The sequence below is a fragment of the Dermacentor variabilis genome, chromosome 2, assembly GCF_050947875.1.
Source record: "Dermacentor variabilis isolate Ectoservices chromosome 2, ASM5094787v1, whole genome shotgun sequence".
NCBI lineage: Eukaryota > Metazoa > Arthropoda > Arachnida > Ixodida > Ixodidae > Dermacentor > Dermacentor variabilis.
Window position 1 is genome coordinate 40,363,102 of NC_134569.1, and position 19,037 is coordinate 40,382,138.

General features: G+C 48.8%; 1 protein-coding gene across 1 annotated transcript in view; it reads left to right on the plus strand.

Annotated features, from left to right (window-relative positions):
• Window positions 1-19,037, plus strand: part of LOC142571682 (integrin alpha-9-like) — a 103,643-nt gene that overhangs the window by 40,386 nt on the left and 44,220 nt on the right. The window contains exon 2 of the mRNA XM_075680215.1: window positions 10,459-10,589. Within this exon, the coding sequence (XP_075536330.1) occupies window positions 10,459-10,589 (131 nt within the window). The remainder of the gene's footprint in view (window positions 1-10,458; window positions 10,590-19,037) is intronic.

Below are 19,037 nucleotides of genomic sequence, written 5' to 3' on the forward strand. Positions count from 1 at the left end.
ACTTTTTTTTTTTCAATTCTCGGAACAAAGCACTCTGTATGCTCGACGACAACGTTTTTAACATAAATCTCCTATGCTACAAGTGTTGTTCCTGAATTTATCATAATGAAATTGCGGAGTCAAAGGGGGTTTCAATGCAGTTTGTAACGCGGATCTATATCCTGGACGCAGTGCATATCAAAGGCCTGGGCCGACTGCGATCCTGGTAATGCTTATGTATATGATAACGTATTATAGTTGCTCAGGTGTAGCATCTGGAATTAGCTTCTCGGCCTCTTTTACCAGGTTTGGCGTCGGTGTCTCGCCGTGTAGGCGTAGGGGTGGTTCTTTTTTCACACCGTTGAGACGCGAAGAGGCATAACGCGATGAGCTTTGGACTGAAATAACTTGAACTACGAACTGAGCTTTTTGTTAAATAACTTGAACTACGCATTTTTTGTTTTCTCACACTATTTTTATGATACAGGCGTTGTCTAATTGATTTACGTTATGCTTTGTATACTTTGTCTTGTATTTCAATGTCCGTTTGGGTGTCAATCTTTTATTGCAATGTATATCTTCGTTTGTTAGCTTATTCCTAATTACTTGCTCCATCCCATCCTTCTATGGAAGGATGTGTGTTTTACCTTTCTTTTGCCTTCTGTTTTCCACTGCACTTTACTGCATCCTTCTTCTGTGCGCGCTCTGTACTTGTAACCTGGTTGATTCATTGTTATATAGCATTCGCTCCTTTATATGTTATTTCAATAATGTTTCTCCCTCCCCCCCGCTTATGTAATGCCCTGTTAAGGGTCCTTAAGGGTTAATAAATGATTATGGTGATGATGATGGTAGTATGGAGAGGAATCTTTGAGCAGGGGCGCTGATTTAGACGTGGCAAATTGAATTAGAATGTTTCAGTGTTAGCCTAAAGGGCATTTACCAACCTCTTCATTGGGAAGTCCAGTTTATAACGTCTTTGTAAGGGGTGTAGACGCCTTAAACGTCAATCGTCACTGTTTCTTCTTCTCAGTTCAGGTGGTAACAACTTTATTGAGACTCTGCTCAGTTATGATCTGGCAGGCCCGAGTCCTAGGATGGCCCCTCACGAGGAGCGACCCTTTCGGCCAAGGCAACGAGGGCTTTTTGTAGTTTTTGATCCGGCGTTCTGAGCAGCTCCTCCCACGTCTGATGTGAGGGAGCTGGCAGGGGCTACCTGGGAAGGGAGTAAGCCCTCGCAACCCCAAAGAATGTGATTTTGAGTAGCCAATGTTTGATTTGTGCAGTTCATACACGTGTACTGCGAGACCAACAGCGTGTCGCTATTGAGCGTGGTGAATGCCGTCGGGAAGCTTCGTGTCTGTAAATTCCCCGGGAGTGTGCGTGGGATTCGCGTAATTATTTGTTTTGTCATTCTCCGTGGGACTTTAAGGTTTGCTCAAACTGTGTTACGAATGTAAGTCAGCGGGAATGTGAAACATGGCGAATAATATATTAAAATAAGGGAAACATGACAGAAGAGAAATGAACACTCGGCGACACTATATATGCGTGTATAAGTGAGTGTACACGACCCACAACGAGGTACATTGAGAGATGCAACTGCGGGATGCCTCGTCGGTTTCGCCATTGGGCTTTCATCGTGGCACGAGCCACGCGGCACTCGAGGTGAGCGTCATCAGCGGGCGTTCAGTCACCGCTGGCACGCGCGAAGGACACACGACCGAGGCGCCCCGCAATCACCAGCTCGCACGCACGTAGTAGTATACGCCGCCCTTCGGGGCTGCCGAGAAGAAAACTGTCGCGCCCGGAAGCGGGGTCTGTTCGAGAGCCGGCACAGGATGTCCTGACTGGCGCCCGCAGGTCGCGAGGATGCAATGCACAGGAGTTGCATAGACAGATGACAGTGCGCTTATGTGTCCGCTTTCACTTCTAGGAAAAGTGAAAATTGCGCTCTTTTGCCGCTTTCGAGCAAGTTTGTGTCGTGCGAGGCGCGCATTTGCATGAACCGCATCACGCACAGTATGATTAACCGCCCTCTCGTGGAGAGAAATGTTCTTTTTTTCTTTTTCTTATTTCATCGATTATTTGTTATCATAGTGCCACAGCAACCTCAATTTTTCCGTGTCGCAAGACGTACTATACTATACTGTCACTATACATGTGTATGTCGGCTCTGATGATTCGAAAATAAAACTTAGGGCAGCGGTCATCATTACTTCGAGTTGGTTATTTAAGAATGCTTTAGCATATAGCATTATATTGCTATCGTCCAAATTTTCAATCAATCAATCAATCAATCAATCAATCAATCAATCAATCAATCAATCAATCAATCAATCAATCAATCAATCAATCAATCAATGCTTATTGTACAAATAAAAAATACATAGGTAAGTTTTACAGAAGGAGGTCCCGGAGCACAAGGCTGCATGGAGATCTCCTTGTAAGGCGCTAGTTCGAGATGACCCGACAACGCCCGTGAGCCCGTCTCGGGCGTCTTTTTTCGCGGGTCGGGCCGGCTTCACAATACGTTCACATTGGGAGGCTCAGGTTATACGCACGAAATTCGGCTTCATCCCTGCAGTGACGTGCAAATTGTTCGCGCACCGCTGCGAATGTTTACAGCACGTAGCATATCTCCTCTTGCGATTAGAAGCTGGGTGGGTGAGGAGGAGGGTGCACGAGGTACGACTCCTCGCGTTGACGACACCATCGCTTGTCTGATGCCCCTGAACTCGCCTTCGTTTTGCCAGTGCTGTAGGTTCGGCGTGACCGACACATCGCAAGAGTTATAAGGAGCGGGGTCTTGCAAACTTCTTCGCGACGACAGTCTCGCTCCTGTGACGCACCACTGTCAAAGATGACCCGTCCTCTTGTCAGAAGCGACGAGCCGACGAAGGAAATGCGTGATAAGTTCACGTCCAACACGCGTACTCTTCATCACCCAAGCTTTGTCGTTACTGCGTAGACAGAGTACCCTCAGCCTGAGGCCCCGGCCGCGGCGCCTGCATTTCGATGGGGGCGAAATGTAGAAACGTTCGTGGGGGTGGGTACATACATTTAGTTGCACGTTAAAGGCCGTCAGAATTGTTCCGGACTTCCCCCACTATAAGGCGTGCCTCATAATCAAATCGTGGTTGTGACATTGCTTCGGTATAGAAACTATTCTTAGCACTCTCATCTTATATTATTCGCACTGTCAGTTTTACGGGAGAAGCGGCTGTTCTGCTCTGTCCATCTTGCTAAATCGAGACGAGGCGATACGATCACTCTTGGCGGCCGTTCGCAGCTCCTCCTCGCGTCGTGAGTAATTCGGGCAAAGATCTTGTCCCGAGATTCACGACGGCCCAAGATGGACCAGCAAACAGGCCCGGCATTCGCGGCTGCTCCAGCGCCCTACAACTGGGAGAAACGCGGAGTGCCCTCGCCACGGCCGTCCGCGAGGTTCCTTGTCTCGGCTCCGTGTCATTCCCCTCGCGCCGTGGCAGCGGTGATAAAGCCATCGTGGGCTTCTTTTTGTTTTTGTCTTCATTCCTCGGTCGGCTTGACAGAGCCAGCGTCTGGAGATAGCGCGCAGGACGTGGCTGCTCCCTTTAGCTGCGCTCACCTGTCGTCATCCCAGCAACTATGCGGTGTGCGGACGAGGTCTAGATTTTACAGGCACCACACTTGGAGATCATTTTCAGTGCAGGATGCTGATGGTACGCAAAGATGACATGCGATAAGCGCGTATGCACTTCGCGACGAAACAGGCGAAATGCGCGTGAGGTTATATCTCTGCGCGGATCTTCGATGTCAGCCAGAAGAGGAAAAAAAAAAAAACATTCGAAATGGCCTTGCAATACCCTTCGTCTGTAACTTCGTTCGTACTGCCTTGCGTGTTTCCCTGTAGCTTCAAGTTTATCTGGGAGTATACAGTGGCGAACTTACGGGGAGAGTGTAGTTGTAACCATTTCACCAGACAAAAATGCTGGCTGCGCTAATAAGTGGATACGCTTGCTTTGGCCTCTGTTGCACGTGACCTGTTATTTATAATACTCTAAAGCGTTTTCTATTCACGCAAAACGCTACTGTGCTATGGTTTGTATATCTATAACTTGTCAGCATCGGATCTCGGCGGATATGGCGTTGCGGTTGGGCGTATAAGTCGCGGTAAAATTCTCAGAAGTCCGTGTTACGAATTTCGAGGACACACCTTTGCCAACCACAGAGTAAATGTTTAACAAATTGGGCCCGTTCAGCAAGTGACGTTCTCCTTGGGTCATGACTCACTCCGCGGTGTTCGTACACTTTCCCGACGCGGCTTCGTCAGCGTTCGAAGTGCGTCTGGCATTTCCGTGGTCGGGTGAATACCGGGACCTATGGCGAACTAAAGATCGACCGACGCTTCCGGCTCGGACGCGTGGAGACACCTACTTATCGCTGGGTGGCCACCATGGGTGGCACAGGGATGTCTTGGGGCAAGCTACTCCTTTACTTATTTGTTTCACTTCCAGTTCTTGCTTCTGTCTGGCCGCTTATTGCAGACCTTGCTAGTAGCGGAAACACTCGTTGCCGTTTAGCTGCCGCCTGGCGACCCGACTTGAGCAGCAAGTACCTCAAGAAGTTCGGAAAAAAAATACAGAAAGAAAGAATGAAGCAAAATCGCGGGCGCTCTGGCTCGTCTGCAAAAAGAAATGGAGGTATGCGAGCGCGTTGTTTCATCATAAGGAGCCGGAGGGGAGTCGGCACTAAAGCGATACAGCTGTGGTCAGGTGCAGCGGCCGAGCGCCCACTCGTGGACGTCAGGGCGCTGGGGTTGCACAACCTCGTGCAAACGTTGCGGAAGGAATAGGGGGCCCTATCGAGTGGAGCGAGAAAGCAGATGGCTGCCCAAATGTCGTGAGCGATGCGGGACAGGCGGCGGTGCGTCCTCAGGGTGAATAAAAAAACTTGACCGGGCGGGCCTCGAATTTCTTTTCTTTCTTTCTTTCTTTCCCCCCCCCCCTTTTTTTTTTTTTTGCTTTCGCTTCTCTCGTTCAGCGGTTGCGGTCGAGCGCGGTGACCTCAATCGCGGCGAGGGCAGCTCTTCGCTACCGCGCGGCCTGTAGCGTGGTGCACGCCCGATGCTCCACCGTGTGTCCTCCGCCTTTCTTCGTGGGCGAGTCTTGGCGTGAATCAGCCGGCTGCGAGGCGCACCATGGCGCACGCCGGCCGTGCGGCGGCGGATGACTACGCAGTCCGGGAATTCGAGTCTCCGACTGCTCCGCGCGGGGATAAATACGTGGCTGAGCGCGATTATCTTGACCACAGAGTTTTCGGACCGCGTTCGTCGGCGCGCGCAGAAAAGGTTGTTACTACTGTTATGGAACCTTACGGCACGCTCACTTCCGTTTTTGAGAACCTGTAGGCCGCGCGGGCACAGGCTTGCTGCCGCCGCCGCTGGCGTGCGTCGAATATTCTGGACCACTGTCTCGGATACCTCCGCGAGCACTGTTATGTTTTGCCTAAATTATGTGACGTGGCATAATTATTCGTGCGCACTTATACATGGTGGGAGTTTCTGCGTCAACAATGGACGGAATTATAGCGACATTCATGTCAGAACTTAGGTTTTCAAGGATTGACTGACGGGGTAGTCGGTTTGCGAGAATGATGATGGTGATGCATGTAAGAAAGCGAGAGAGAGAGAGAGAGAGAGAAGAAAATTATAAATGAAAGGAAGGGAGGTTAACCAGGGATGATGTATGTATGTGTGTGTGGAGAGAAGGTAGGGGTAACGTACACAGCTAAGCGCCTCTACAACGAACGCCTCTACAACGAAATTACCTCTATAACGAAGAAATAATTCCTTCCTGGTTCTATTCTGACCTGTGCGGCGCGCGACCGTTACAACGAAGTGTCCTCTATACCGAATGATTTCGGAGGCCGCAAGCACTTTGTTATAAATGCGTCGACTGTAGTTCTTTGTGGTGTTTGTACTTTTTGGTTTGTGCATAACCTTTGAATGGGCATTCTTGTTTTTTAAGGAGCTCGATTGTTTCGACCATCTTTGGGGGGACTTTGCAACCACACGTAGCACAGAGAGTAAGTTGCAAAGGGATACGTGCTGCGTGGCCCCCGCACGCGGCTTACACAGCTCAAAATCAAGTGTCTACAGAGACGTTCGGAGGTCGCAAGATTGATGAAGTAGCCGCGACTTATGCTTGATTGCGTCACTGGAAAGCCGAGGGCCCTCGAGATAACGTTATCAGCCATGATAGGAAGGAAACTGATCAGATCGCGTCGGTAGCTCTTGATATCACGACGTCCTTTTCTGTTTGCTCGTTTGGATCGGGTGCATCATTTACTCAGCGGGAAAACAGCGTGCGGCGAACGAGTACCGGTTGCGTGTCTCGTCCATTGTTCGCAGCCTGACCTCGTGCGCGACGCTGGTTGAGAGGGACGGATCACGCAACGATTACCGGCGAGCGATGCGAAATCACTTTCCTCGCGCGCTCCTCCGAGAGGTTCAGGACGATCTGGTTCCCAGTTGGCTGACTCGACCGATGAATCTGCAGTTCTGCGCGATGTCACCGTGAATTGCTGCGCCCTTGATACTCGCCAGCGTGTCCATGGCGTGCGACAAAAATATAATATGCAGTAGCATGTTAATCGGTCACTTTATTAGCGATGGAAATAGGTAGGAAAGCAATTCCTGCTGACCGCATCGTGAACTGACTAGCGGGGCTGCTAACACCTGAGTGGCAGGGAGTGGAGAGACGGTACGGGAGGCGATACCTCAAAAATTGAAAATGCTATTTACCACTATAACAAGTACGCGTCCGAGCTCACGTTCGAGTGTCATGTCACTGAGCACACCGAGGAGAGGGCCGTGTTGTCCTACCAGTCGACCATTTACCTACTATCATTATATAGCTCCTTGACCGTAAGCGCGGATAATTTCGGTGATTGTAAACGAATAAACCTTCACAGCTGGAAGTGTGAGGTCTTCGCCAAAGAGAGTGTGCGCACGTGTATTTTATACGCGGCTGAAATTACCATTGCTCAATAAAAGAAGAAAATACTTTACCCGTGAGAAGGAGAAGGGAAAGGGTATAGATCAACCAGACGCACGTCCGGTTGACGACCCTGGGAGTAAACGGAAGGCACAGATGTAGTATCTTACGCTCGCCCCGTCCGTGCGCTGTTCACATACATTTATGTTTAGCCGTATATAATACATATGTTCCGACCAGCTCGATTCGGCACTCTTCTAAGGTAATTTCGGATACATAGGACCTCATTTTAGCATTTTTGTTGCTTCGTTCGTTTTCCGGTTTACGTAGCGCTTCGTCTGTGCCGCCCTTGAGTCTCACCCCCAGCCCTGTTTCTCCCGGCTAGCTCTCCCTCTCTACTTAGCTACGATCGCCTCTTGTTAATTGGGCAGCGAAACCGGTGGCCCCCTGCCATCCAACGCTGCGCGAGCCGTGTGGGCCAATGCTAATCGGGGTGTCGAGCCTGGGCGCAGGTCAGCGCGCGTTCGGCGACGGCACACGTGTGCACGTACCGCACCTGTGTGCTGCGCGCACCGTTGGCGGCGGACTCGCGCGTCCTGCCCGAAACCCCTTCTCCGCCGTGCTGAAGAAACCCGACACCGGCGCGTTCCTCGCCGCCCGGAAGTCGCGTGGCGGGCGCGCGCAGATTGCAACGCCGCTGTGTCGCGGCGGCTACCGCCGTCGAAGTGCCCTTGCCTTCTCCGCGCCTGCGCGGAAGTGCTGATTCCGAGGGTTCATTATTATTTTTTTTTATTTGAGGGCCCACGATGGAAGCACGGATTGCTTCTAGACGGCGGGTCTGCGACGGTCTTCACGAACAGTCCGTCAGAATATGCACGTTCCACGCGTGCCCGCGTGAAGACGCTTACCTCGGCATGATTGTTGCCTTCTTGCCAGACGCGGCAAATGTACACGTTATGGGAACTGCTGTGCCCGAAGGTACCGGAAGAAGCAGCCGAAGGCGAGGCCGAGACAGAGCGCCGAGCGCGCGGGTAGGAGGCGAACGAGCAGAAGTTGCCAACGGACATGAGAGTGAGAGTTTAATACGATCGCCCATTGGTTTAAATATAGGCTCGCTGAAATCATAGAACCCTTGACAGTGATAGCATGTGATAGTTGTACAGTGCTCACTCGGTGAATTCAAACGCGATGATCGGCCCGCATGGCGGCCGGCGTCTTTTGGTGGGCACCGGGGACACCGAGCTCACGCATTGCGGTATACATTGAAAGCGAGGGCATTTGTGACGCACCCCAAGCTATCACTCGGCGATCCCCCAGCGTTCACTGGTGGCGCAAGCAGCGCCGGACGCCTATGGCCGCCATGCGGGGCCGATCATCGCATTTGAATCACTGAGCACTTTACAATTCCCAGATCACAGATGAGCTGGGTACGCAACTCGAAACCTTATACAGTACAGCAGGAACACTTTATACTTTTAAGGTCTAAATAGAATGTGTGTATAAAAAAAAAAGATTGCAGGAATTATCGATGATAATTTTAAACTTAAGCAAATAGCCGAACTCTTTTAAAAATTGTTCACAATTAAAGGAACGATGTCCTTGACGGTTTACATTTGTTGTAGCCAGGATATGTAGGTAGCACTCATCATTTCACTTGATAGTTTCGTACAGAATAGAGCCGTCAAGTTGCACATCTGTAGTGGTATATATACATGGCAAGCTCGTCTCTATGAACGCGCTCGGTTGCGCAAGAGCATGCGCCCTTTGCGTTGACACGTTTGTATCGACGAAAGCCATTCACTTCAACAAATTTTCAGATAAATAAATGAAAGTCAGTTTTGTGCGAAGTTTCGTCCGAACTTCATTTCCTTCCTCGATACGGTTGCAAGCATTAACACAGTGTTACAGTGTTGTTGCATCAATTCATTGTAGAATACGTAAACTCGCATAAAATGCAGGTAATGATGATAACAATAGATTGCAAGAAAGAACAGAACACCTAAAATCACTAAGGAATGGCTGTGCCGTAGCCCTTGATGACTGGTTGCTGGAAGCTCCAAGTAACTTAAAGCACGTGAAGTGGCCCTATTGCGAAACAATAACATTTAGAACGCATTGATATACTTTCGCAGTTCGCTAATCGTAGGAAAAAGAATGCTTATCAGCTAGCTAGGTAGCTATATTTTTAAAGGGGCACTAAAGAGAACAAATGATTTGAACTGTGTCGGTAAATTACGATACAGTACAAAATAAAAATAAATAAAAATGCTAGTCTCACCGTTAAATCTTTGGCAAGCCAAAGAGATGCTAAAGTGAAAAACGGGTGTTAACGCTGCTTTGCGAAGTTTTCGCACCAGCTTGACAGGACCTCATGAATTTTGACGGCTTCTGCCTTGGCCTAGTTAATTCTTTATTGGTAAAGATGGAGTACATTGTATTTTAAGAAAGCCAAAGACAATCTGGCAAGGCTCAAGACAATTAACTGAGCCACGAGATTGCAACATCGTGGTACGTCACAGTGACGATGGTGCCAGTGCTGGAGCTCCAGAGCGAAATTTATAAAATAAAGCCTGTTACCGCGAAATTAACGAAAATTGAGTTTTCAAATAATAATTTATCAAGATAAGCTAGTTTAGTGCTCGTTTAAGCTACGTGCAGTTAAGTCGCAGTAAAAGTTACATACTGACTGTAAGGAGAAAGTAGAGAAACAGGGAGCATATGCACTCTCCTCCAGCGTAGGCTACCGGACCACTTCCTGCCTTTCTCCTTTATTTTGTGTATCTCTCTCGCATACTGATTATAACTCCGGTTCCAACCTGAATTCAGAGGCTCTCTTAGCAGTTTTAGGAACTTCGGAACTGCGGCTTTTGTGGTTTTTTTGATGGGCTGACCCGCGGGCTTTTTTTAGTTGACAGCATTGATTTGGACCTTGGCCTGTTAGTCAAACGTTGCTAGTACACCTAGTAGTCGCTAGACAGCGGCTGGCCTTCCTGACCAATGGTGCTATTCTGGACCCTCACATTTCGCCATGTCGAATTCCACCGTGCTTGCATGTTGAGCCAGTTCGAGAGGGCGTACCCGGCTTATGAGTCAGTCCGAGCTGACAAGGTGCAATTTGTCCAGTTCATTTGTCGAAAGCAGACGTCCAATGTTAATAATAGTAATGATGATGTAAGGCACGCGTCTTCAGCGCTGTTGTATTGTGTCGGACGTGAGGCACATTAACATGAGGCAAAAGTTCAGAAAACGGCATGTGGCGATAACCTCTCTAGAAAAATTCACAAAGCAGAACGAACCCTCCCTCCTTTGAATGTCTGGCCGTATGAACTCAACGGCATTTTCTCTGTTCCCGGAAAGCACATGTCGCGCTCAGTCCTTCCTGTATCATGCATGATGCAGTCGCGATAACAATAGGATACTACTATTGCCCGAATATAATGGTGAATCCCCGGATAAATGGTATGCTTGACGAAAACTTTCTTTTTTTTTTCCCCCGCAGAGCCCTGGTGTCGGCCATCAAGGACAACTCGACCACTTTGGGAAACGAAGTTCACCAGCCCGGCGTCCTGTTCAAGTGCAGGCCGCGTGTAGACGACTCGCCGTGTACCGAAGTGCGTGTTGATACCTCGGGTGAGCTGACCGACATTTCTGGGCCATTGTGTCATCTTTGGTGAGCAGTCTGATGGGATCGATCTCGCCTTAATCGTAGCAGGCCGACGCCTTTGCCGCTTCGGTGGCGACGTCCACGTGTGTACGTGCATTGTACGCGCTGCGTGTGTATACCGTATGTCGCGGAGACGGCGCGTTGCGAAATATAGGGAACATGAACAGAACAAAGTGAAAATAGGAGGAAATGAGGGAGAGGAACAGCAGTCTTCAACTTTTTCTTCCGCTTTGAACTCCTTTACCGCAGCAGCACCATTCTCCCACAGCGAAGACCTTATTGTTTTGCTTGCTTCTGAAGTAATTGCGCTTAACCGCGGTGAGAGAATGGCCAAGAAGGCGGCGGCTGTAGAGGTGTTGGTTTGGGGATGGGAGGGGATGCGAATGAAGAATAATATATATAAGTTTATTGTTCAAAATTGAAAAAATAAAGAATATTGCAAATAACATTAAAATGATTCTAAATATTGTGATAGTTTTGTTTAGCTTGAAAAGTGGCTGTTTTACCGGTTGAGGGATACATTGACAAGTGATGGCAAAGTTTAGCGTTGCGATTGCACCCTTTCATTTGGGGTCTCTGGAATTAAGGCAAAGGGATGTTCGTCTGTAGTCAAGAATAGTCCAACCGAGTACCCGCTTAAATTTGTGGTTTTATTTGTGCGCGTGTGTCCTTTTCAACGAATGATTATTTATTTTTTGTACTGTTATCGCTTTCATTTTAACATGTAATTTCATCTTTCAATAGCACTTACCCTTACCCCGAAATTGCGGTTATAACATGGAATAATCCACCCATTCCTTAACCAACAGTGGACATGAGCCATGAGTTGGATGGGCAGCAGCAACAACGGATTCCCGAACAATGTTCAAACTATACGCGGGCGCGATACACAGGGTGATACTTGTTAAGTTATACGGAATTTTTAAAACGTCGCCTGTGACAGATAGGATTTTTCGCTTCCTTGAGCAGCATTATGCGAAGAGGCGGACATTACAAGCACGAAAAATCAAAACACACACTCAACTAATGAACAAATATTCCCTAATTAACTTCTTAATTAATTACTTTGCGGCACATATTGCAGTTTACGAATTGTAGCAGGTGAGTTTGCAAGGCATATCCACTTGGAATGAATTTCCAGAATGACACCAGTTTGGAGACATGCGTCCTCAAACTCGCAGTAAAAGTTCTCTGTTCCACTTGCTTTTCAAGCGACGCTTGTATTGCCTCACTCGTGCCGGCGGCGGTGTTGCCGTACGAAAAAAAATTGACTGCGGCTAAGCTCAACTAACCCTGGATAGGCAAAGCGAAAGCTTTGTTTAGCCTGGTTAAGTCTTGGTTTGCTTTGGTTAACCTTTGATTTAGCTGTAATTGTTATACTTAGGTATATAATCATCGTCAAGCATGACGGCTGTGCCTAGGTCGGTGGCTAGGCATGACTATGATTTAAAGCCCCTTAAACTTCGTAAAGTAGTGCCACGCTTTGAAGAATGCCGCCTCCTCCTCGCGCGCTCTGGCCGAGTCCGACGCCGCGTCGCTATTGGCCTAATAGCATCACGTGGGCCCTCGCGCCGTGCACCAGCACCATTTTTGCTCGAGAAGCGTCTACGGAGTAGCGAGGGGCACATGTTAGCGCCGTTGCTACGCTCGAGCAGTGTAGGTGGCGCCACGGTCGAGGAGGGAGCGTGAAAGATAGGATAAACGAGGAGGAGTGAAGGCGGACGAGGAGTGTCGCTACTTTGCGAAGTTTAAGGGGCTTTACTATGATTAGGCTTGGGTAGACACGTATCGGTCGATGGTGCGACGCCTGTTGTGCTACAGGGAAATCGCAAGTGCTAGACACCCAGAGACGCCGCGAACATGCACAGCGTTGAAGCACAAACGGACGGGGCGCGAACGCGGTCGCTACATTATTGATCTCGACGGTGCGACGCCTGTTGCATTCCGGACCCTCTCCAGAAGCAGTTCGCCGGGCGATATCCGCGGGATGGTTAGACGCCGCTCGGCGACGACGGCTCGAAGCCTCCCCCGCTCAACGCTCAGAGAAGACGGCCCGGCCTCGCTCTCGAGACGTTCATTTGAGGGATCGCCAGCCGTTTGTGTGCAGGCGAGAGCGGGAGCGAGAGAAAATCTGGGGGCTTTTGCTCCTTGATTATGCGTTTGTCCCTAGGCCTGCCGGCATCGCGTAGTGGGGTCGAGTTTGTTTACTTCTCGGACGCTGGCGTCCGGCGCTGTAGAATAGGTGAAGCAGCGGGCACTGACGCCCAATTTGGCGACCTCTGTGTCGGACAGACTGTGTTGCCCCTGTGGCGCTCGTGCTAAGTCAGTCGTGGCGGATCATAGCTTTCTCGCACCTTACGGCGATGTACCTTGTAAATAACATCACAGATGTTTCTGTGGGAGCAGTAGCGACCGTACTAGAGTCCGGGTGGCATATATTGAAAGAAGTCGCGGGGCGCGGTAGTGCTGCACTTAGCGCCACAAGTTGACGGCTGGACGTAATACAGTTATGCAATCGTGTTTTTTACTATTTGTAACAACGCGTCATTATTTCGCTTAATTGGCGGCGCCTCCAGGACACCAAAGCGGCAACGGGGACGCCAAAGATAGAAACCGAACTGGTCCGTGGGTTGGAGCTCGCCGAGGCCTGCGCGTGCCAGGGATGTATAAATCGGCTGTCCGCGACAGCGGACAGCCATTTTTTTTTTTTTTTAGTGCGAACACCCCCTGGCACGCTTCGGCCTCCGCGGCCCAACCCGCGGGCCGCCCTGTTTCCAGCTTTGATCCCCGCGCTACCCCTTGGATGTCATGGAGATCCTGCGCCACCTGCTTCTTATAAGCTCAGGTGCTCTCTTGAGGCCTCCGTTTGCCGGTTACATGTGCCTTACTGGAGCAGTGCTTGTAAAAAATCCAATCTATCGTCGCGACGAAAAAAGCGACCCGCGACTTATACAACACCAGTCAGAACATTGCCCCTTCAGACACAGCGATCAGCAAGGGGCGTCCACGCCCACTGCCTCACGGCGCGGGCAGCCAGCGGCTGAGCGTAAACAAACTCGACCGCACTCCGCAATGACTGCATGTCTGGGCACAAACGAATACAACGCGCTCTAAGAAACTTCTTCTGTAGTGCCTAGACAGAGTCATATATTCAAGAAGTTAAAGCCACCAGATATGCTCTCTCGCGGCGCTCAAACGGCTTTCGATCGCTCAAATGAACGCCTCGTCGCATCCATGGCCAAGCTCGCACCATAGAATAAAGAACCACTCGCACTGACTAGGCGAGCGCGGCGCTCCTCTTAGCCAGGCGCGCCAACGTTACTATTGTAGACTATTTAAGTACATATATTATAATAGCGATGAGGTGCGCGGCGAGTCACGTGGTCAGGCGGCGACCAGCTGCGAGAGCGCATGCGCCAAGCCGGCGGTGGTGCTCGCCGCGGCGCGTTGCCAAGGCTACGGCACAGCTGCCGTCAAATTAAGGTCAAATTGCTGGCGACGGCGAAATTCGGCTCAACGAGGTTAGTAAAGCTTTCATTTAAAACTCAAGCCGCGTGCAAATAAAAATTGCTTGTCAGTCGGCGGATTCGAACCAGCGACCTCCAGGTTGCGAGACCAACACGCTAAGATTCAACCACTGTCGCTTTTTTTCTTTATTTTCTTTCATTTTTATAATATACGCGCCCTTTAAAGCGGTGTTTTGTTTACATGAAATAGTAGACGCAGCTCAATGCGCGGGCCAATCACAAGCGTCCCCTCCGTCCGGAAGAGGGAAAGGGTGTGTCGCGTGTTCAGGCGTGTTCGCTCGTCTCCCCGCCATTTTCCGCCAGTTCAGACCCGGCAGTCAGATGGGAAGGCCGCGTTTGGTTCGTTCTGCCGAAGCAGCAGGCTGCGTTGAAGGAACGGCAGCGGGAGCGGACCGCGCGTCGTGAGTTCGGCCGTAGAACAGATGGTGTTTCATGAGCGCCGCCGGGAACTCGCCCGAGAAAGGGCCCGTAGTCAACAATGAACAACAGCAACCATGTCTCTTTGATGCGTCTCAAACGTTAAAAAAAAAAAAAAGGAAATAAACTAGCCAGCTTCTCCCCTAGGGCTGCACAAGTTTCGTGTGCACCCCTGTCCCTAGTAGGGGAGGGGTTATATTTTTTGAACAGAATGCTCGCTCATGCATTGAAGCACAAAAGTAACTGCAACGCCCATGTATTTCGTCCGTCACGTTGCAAATATCTCAAACTGGTGTCTCCTTGGAAATTCATTCTAAGTGACTACGTCTTGCAAGCTCACCGGCTACAATTTGTCAATTGCCATTTGTCTGGTAAAGCAATTAAGAAGTTAATTAATAAATCTTTGTTGCTTAGTTGAATGTGTTTCAATTTGTCTTGCAAGCAATGTCCACCTCTGTGAATAATCCAGCTCAAGGACTAGAATTATGTTACTTACCACAAGGCGTTTCTAAAAATTTTTTAAAACTTAAACTTGGTCACCCATATTCATGCGACGCAGCATGCAAGGCAACCCCTGCTGGGCAGATGGAGCCCTTGCAGCTACGAAATATATCTTGCATGCAGGAAATTCTTAAGGATGTTCTATTCCACCTGCTGAGGCAAGCGTCGTTGCCCAATTATGAGTGTATTGGGCTTCTGCGGTAGAGTTCCTTTGTTTGAATTCGGCATTCAGACAATATTATATATGTGCGCAACACAACGGCGATGTCGAAAACTCGCCTGGAGTCTCCGTACATACCTCCCTGTGTGAGAGACGCCCACTGCGCGCTGACGTGCATCCTGCAGGACATTTCATCAAGTTTATCCAATCCAATCTCCGTATACCGTGAAATATCAGTGATACGATCACACTTGATACGGATTTCTGGATGATACAAATTTTTCAGAACTCCCGGCCCTAGTTCATTAGTTTACAATGTGCTCAATTTCAAATGTTGCGAATCGCTCTTTGCGCCGTGGTGGGTTATACGAACCGTAAAGCTGCCGCACGAACCCCGGCGGAGTCGGCGAGAGGGCCAAGTGCCAGTAACGCCAGGTACTGGCTGTTGTCAGGCCGGCAGAGTGGCCGCTCCAATGCGCCGGTCGCATTTCTGCTGCCAGGCAATCTATGTCACTACGTAGGCCCCTCCCCTCCCCCCCCTCTAAAAAACATCTTTATATAGTATTATGGAACTTGTTGGCCGTTTTCAAACACCTTGCAAATTTATCAGGAGTCGGCAATCACACGCGACCCATTCTTGACGTGTCAGCCAGCTCGGCGGCATTCGTTTCCATGGGTAACCCTATTTGTGTATTCCACGCCTTTTGGCGTCTTCGACGCCCCATGACAATTTGAAACTTTTCTACCTTTGCACCCGTAGATCGTGTGATACGAAGTCGCTTCGCCGCCGCAAAGTGAAGATTTCCTTATTTTGCAAATCATGTTCTTATCGCCAGTGGGCAGCAGCTAGGATGCAGCAATGAAAGAAGCTCAAGATAACCACGCACATTTTGAAATGTCGGCTTCGAAACACGCGAAGTGCACAGCTGGCTACTGCTAAAATGCACCCGAAACAAGCGCGCCAGCTATTCCGCGTGATCGCAGTAACGAATTGCGATGATAGTTTTTCCTTTTCACGCTCGCTTTGTTGCCTTAATTTATGCATGAAGAAGTACAGCGCTGCGGCTATCCGAATATTCCATCTTCCCAGTGAAAACACTTCGTCCATAGGGCATCCGAACTAGCGGGGTAAAGGCCCTAGTCAGGAGGTTTATGCCTTCCGTTTGCCTTACCTTGCGGGCAAACCTTGTATTTGTTTTGCCCACATAAAAAAACTTGCAATGTCCCTATGTCGACGCACCATTTCAGAGAGAAATAGGACATCTGCGAGATGTCTAGTTTCGGATATCCTACTACGGATGTCCCAAGGTTATCCCATATAGACCTGTTTTGGCATACATGTGAATATTTTCCTTCCAATTGAGGCTTTTTCTTTGAGTTTCCTCGTAACATAATTATGTTTTCTCGCACGTTGTAATTACAAATAGAAGCTGTTGTGTCTGCATCACATTTTCTCATCCAATTCTTTAACAAAGACTAGCCTTGCGTTGGCGTTGCCTATGCCTATAGTATAAAGAAGTTACTCACTTGGAACCACAGATGACCGCTAGGCTTGGACATTTCATCAACTTTAGTCCACAAAGAAGGGCAATTTACTTCGAAAAATTCAGTTAGTTCAATAAGCCGCTTGCGCTTGGCGGAAGCTCTGAAATAATGAGGAGTATGCTGCACATCTGCACACGTGCGTCTGCACGTAACGTGTACATGAAATGTATCTGTTCTTAAAGGGACACTAAAGGCTAATACTAAGTCGACATGGACTGTTTAAATACCATTACAGAAACCTCGCAACGCTTGTTTCATGCCAAGAAAAGACTTAGTTTACAAGAAAATTGCACCTGAAGGGTCTAGACACCTTTTTCGTAATTCAAATCTCCCGCTGCCCAACCGGGGGAGTAGTGATGTTGCATACGCCATCACTGCCCTTTGTTGCCGTGGGAGAGTAAATCGGCGCCCAACAGGCGGCGGCACCGAGCCAAGACAGATAAAGTCAGGGCGGCGGATTCGCCTTTGCAGCTGCTTTTTGGCCAAGTGGCGTAGACCGTTCGGGCATTCCGCAACATCATATGGAAGTTAAATTCTCTGCTACTTGCAGTTTGCGTGAGTTTCGCGAGCCAGCAAAACCAGCGCAGCACTGCGCGATAACTACTGAAACGTGAAAGTGTGGGCGTCGCCGAGTCGAGAAAAAACGAAACTGTTCGACCGTCCGCGTCATTGTCAAGGGTAATTTCATTGAGTTCTTTTGTCTAAACATGAAACAGAACTGGAGAAGTAGCAGTTTATTTCGTCTTATAGTAAAATGCAAGGATGTTTTGCATAATGAGTGGTTGCGTATTAGTGTCATAATTTCACTGAGGAGTGCTTTCGTCATCGGGCAAGTACTTGAATTTCCCGGGGGAGTCTCTGATCATGTCCTGTATTTACCTCAATTTCTCAATTATTAAGGCTCTGTTTGTATTAATATTGACGCCTTAGAGATTCCCGAGCACTAATCTATCACTTTAGCTTGCCTTAATATTTTCCTTTAGTGTCCCTTTAATACGTGGGTGCTCTGCCCGTTGCATCTGTCACCCGCAAACGTAATATGCATAATGGCAAGAACTGCAAAAACTGCAGGCCCTGACAATTGTTCGTAAAATGTATGCAGCATGTCCCTATCATGTCCCTCGCAGACATGCAAGGGATGTCCTCAAAACATGGAAAGTACAACAAAATGGTCAGGTGAGATCTGCAGAATGTATTTGACATCCGTGTCCAGGCAGTGGATGTTCACAGGGTATCCATAAGACGTCATTGTTGTCACTGCGTGGCAACTACGCAGTTTTGAAGGCACGCGGTCCATGCACGAACCAAGTGGACAGCAATGGGACATCAATGACGTGTTATGGATATCTTATTGACATCCACTGCCAGGACATGGATATCCTAGGGATATTCGAATATGTCTTCCGTATGTCCCTCGCATGACCGTTTGGCCACATTTCCCGTATCCTGCAGATATTCCTTGCATGTGCGCTAGGCACATTATGGGGACATGCTGCGTACATTTTACGGACACATTCCAGATTTTTTTGCACTGTGTTCACCACATTGTCTACTATTATGCATGGTCACAGCAGGCGTTGCTTCACAGATGCGACGGGCAGAGCGAGCAAATACATCTTGTGCACACGTTACGCACGTGTGCAGGAGGGCAGCATACTCCCAATTTTTCTACAGTCGGATACAACTTAAGTCTGCAGTGAAGCTCCACCCACGCCCTTATAACTGCCAACCACTGTTCCTCCGTTAGGCTGCAAAGAGTTCGTACTTCAAACTTTCCCTGTTACCTAAATAAGGTGGTAACCACAAAAATGAAATTAAAGAGCGTAATTTTATACGTTTTCACTCATCTATTACAGCAAAATGGTGAAAGCCTAATTCTTTATTGAACTGAAATAAAACGCTTGCTTCGCTGCAACTTACTGGTAAGTTTCACTTCAGTTGGCAGTGAAGTTTAATGAATAAAATGGGTTCAGCAGTGAAATGAACTGTACTGCAGACTTCTCAGGCTCCATACACTTTATCCATGTCTACTGCATACCTCATCGCTTTCGTCGATGAAAAAACTCAAGAAGAGCAGACGCTCGGGAGGTATCAAGTATGACGCTATTTCGAAAAGGTTGCAGGACGACGATTGTGTTTGCATCTGTGATTGGCTGGCTGAGTAACACAATCCTGCACGGTCCGTGTGCCTTGTTTGTCAACTGCTGTTTTTTTTTTATTTGTATCCTACTATAGGCCTCCCGCAAAGTGCAAGTGGCTTAATG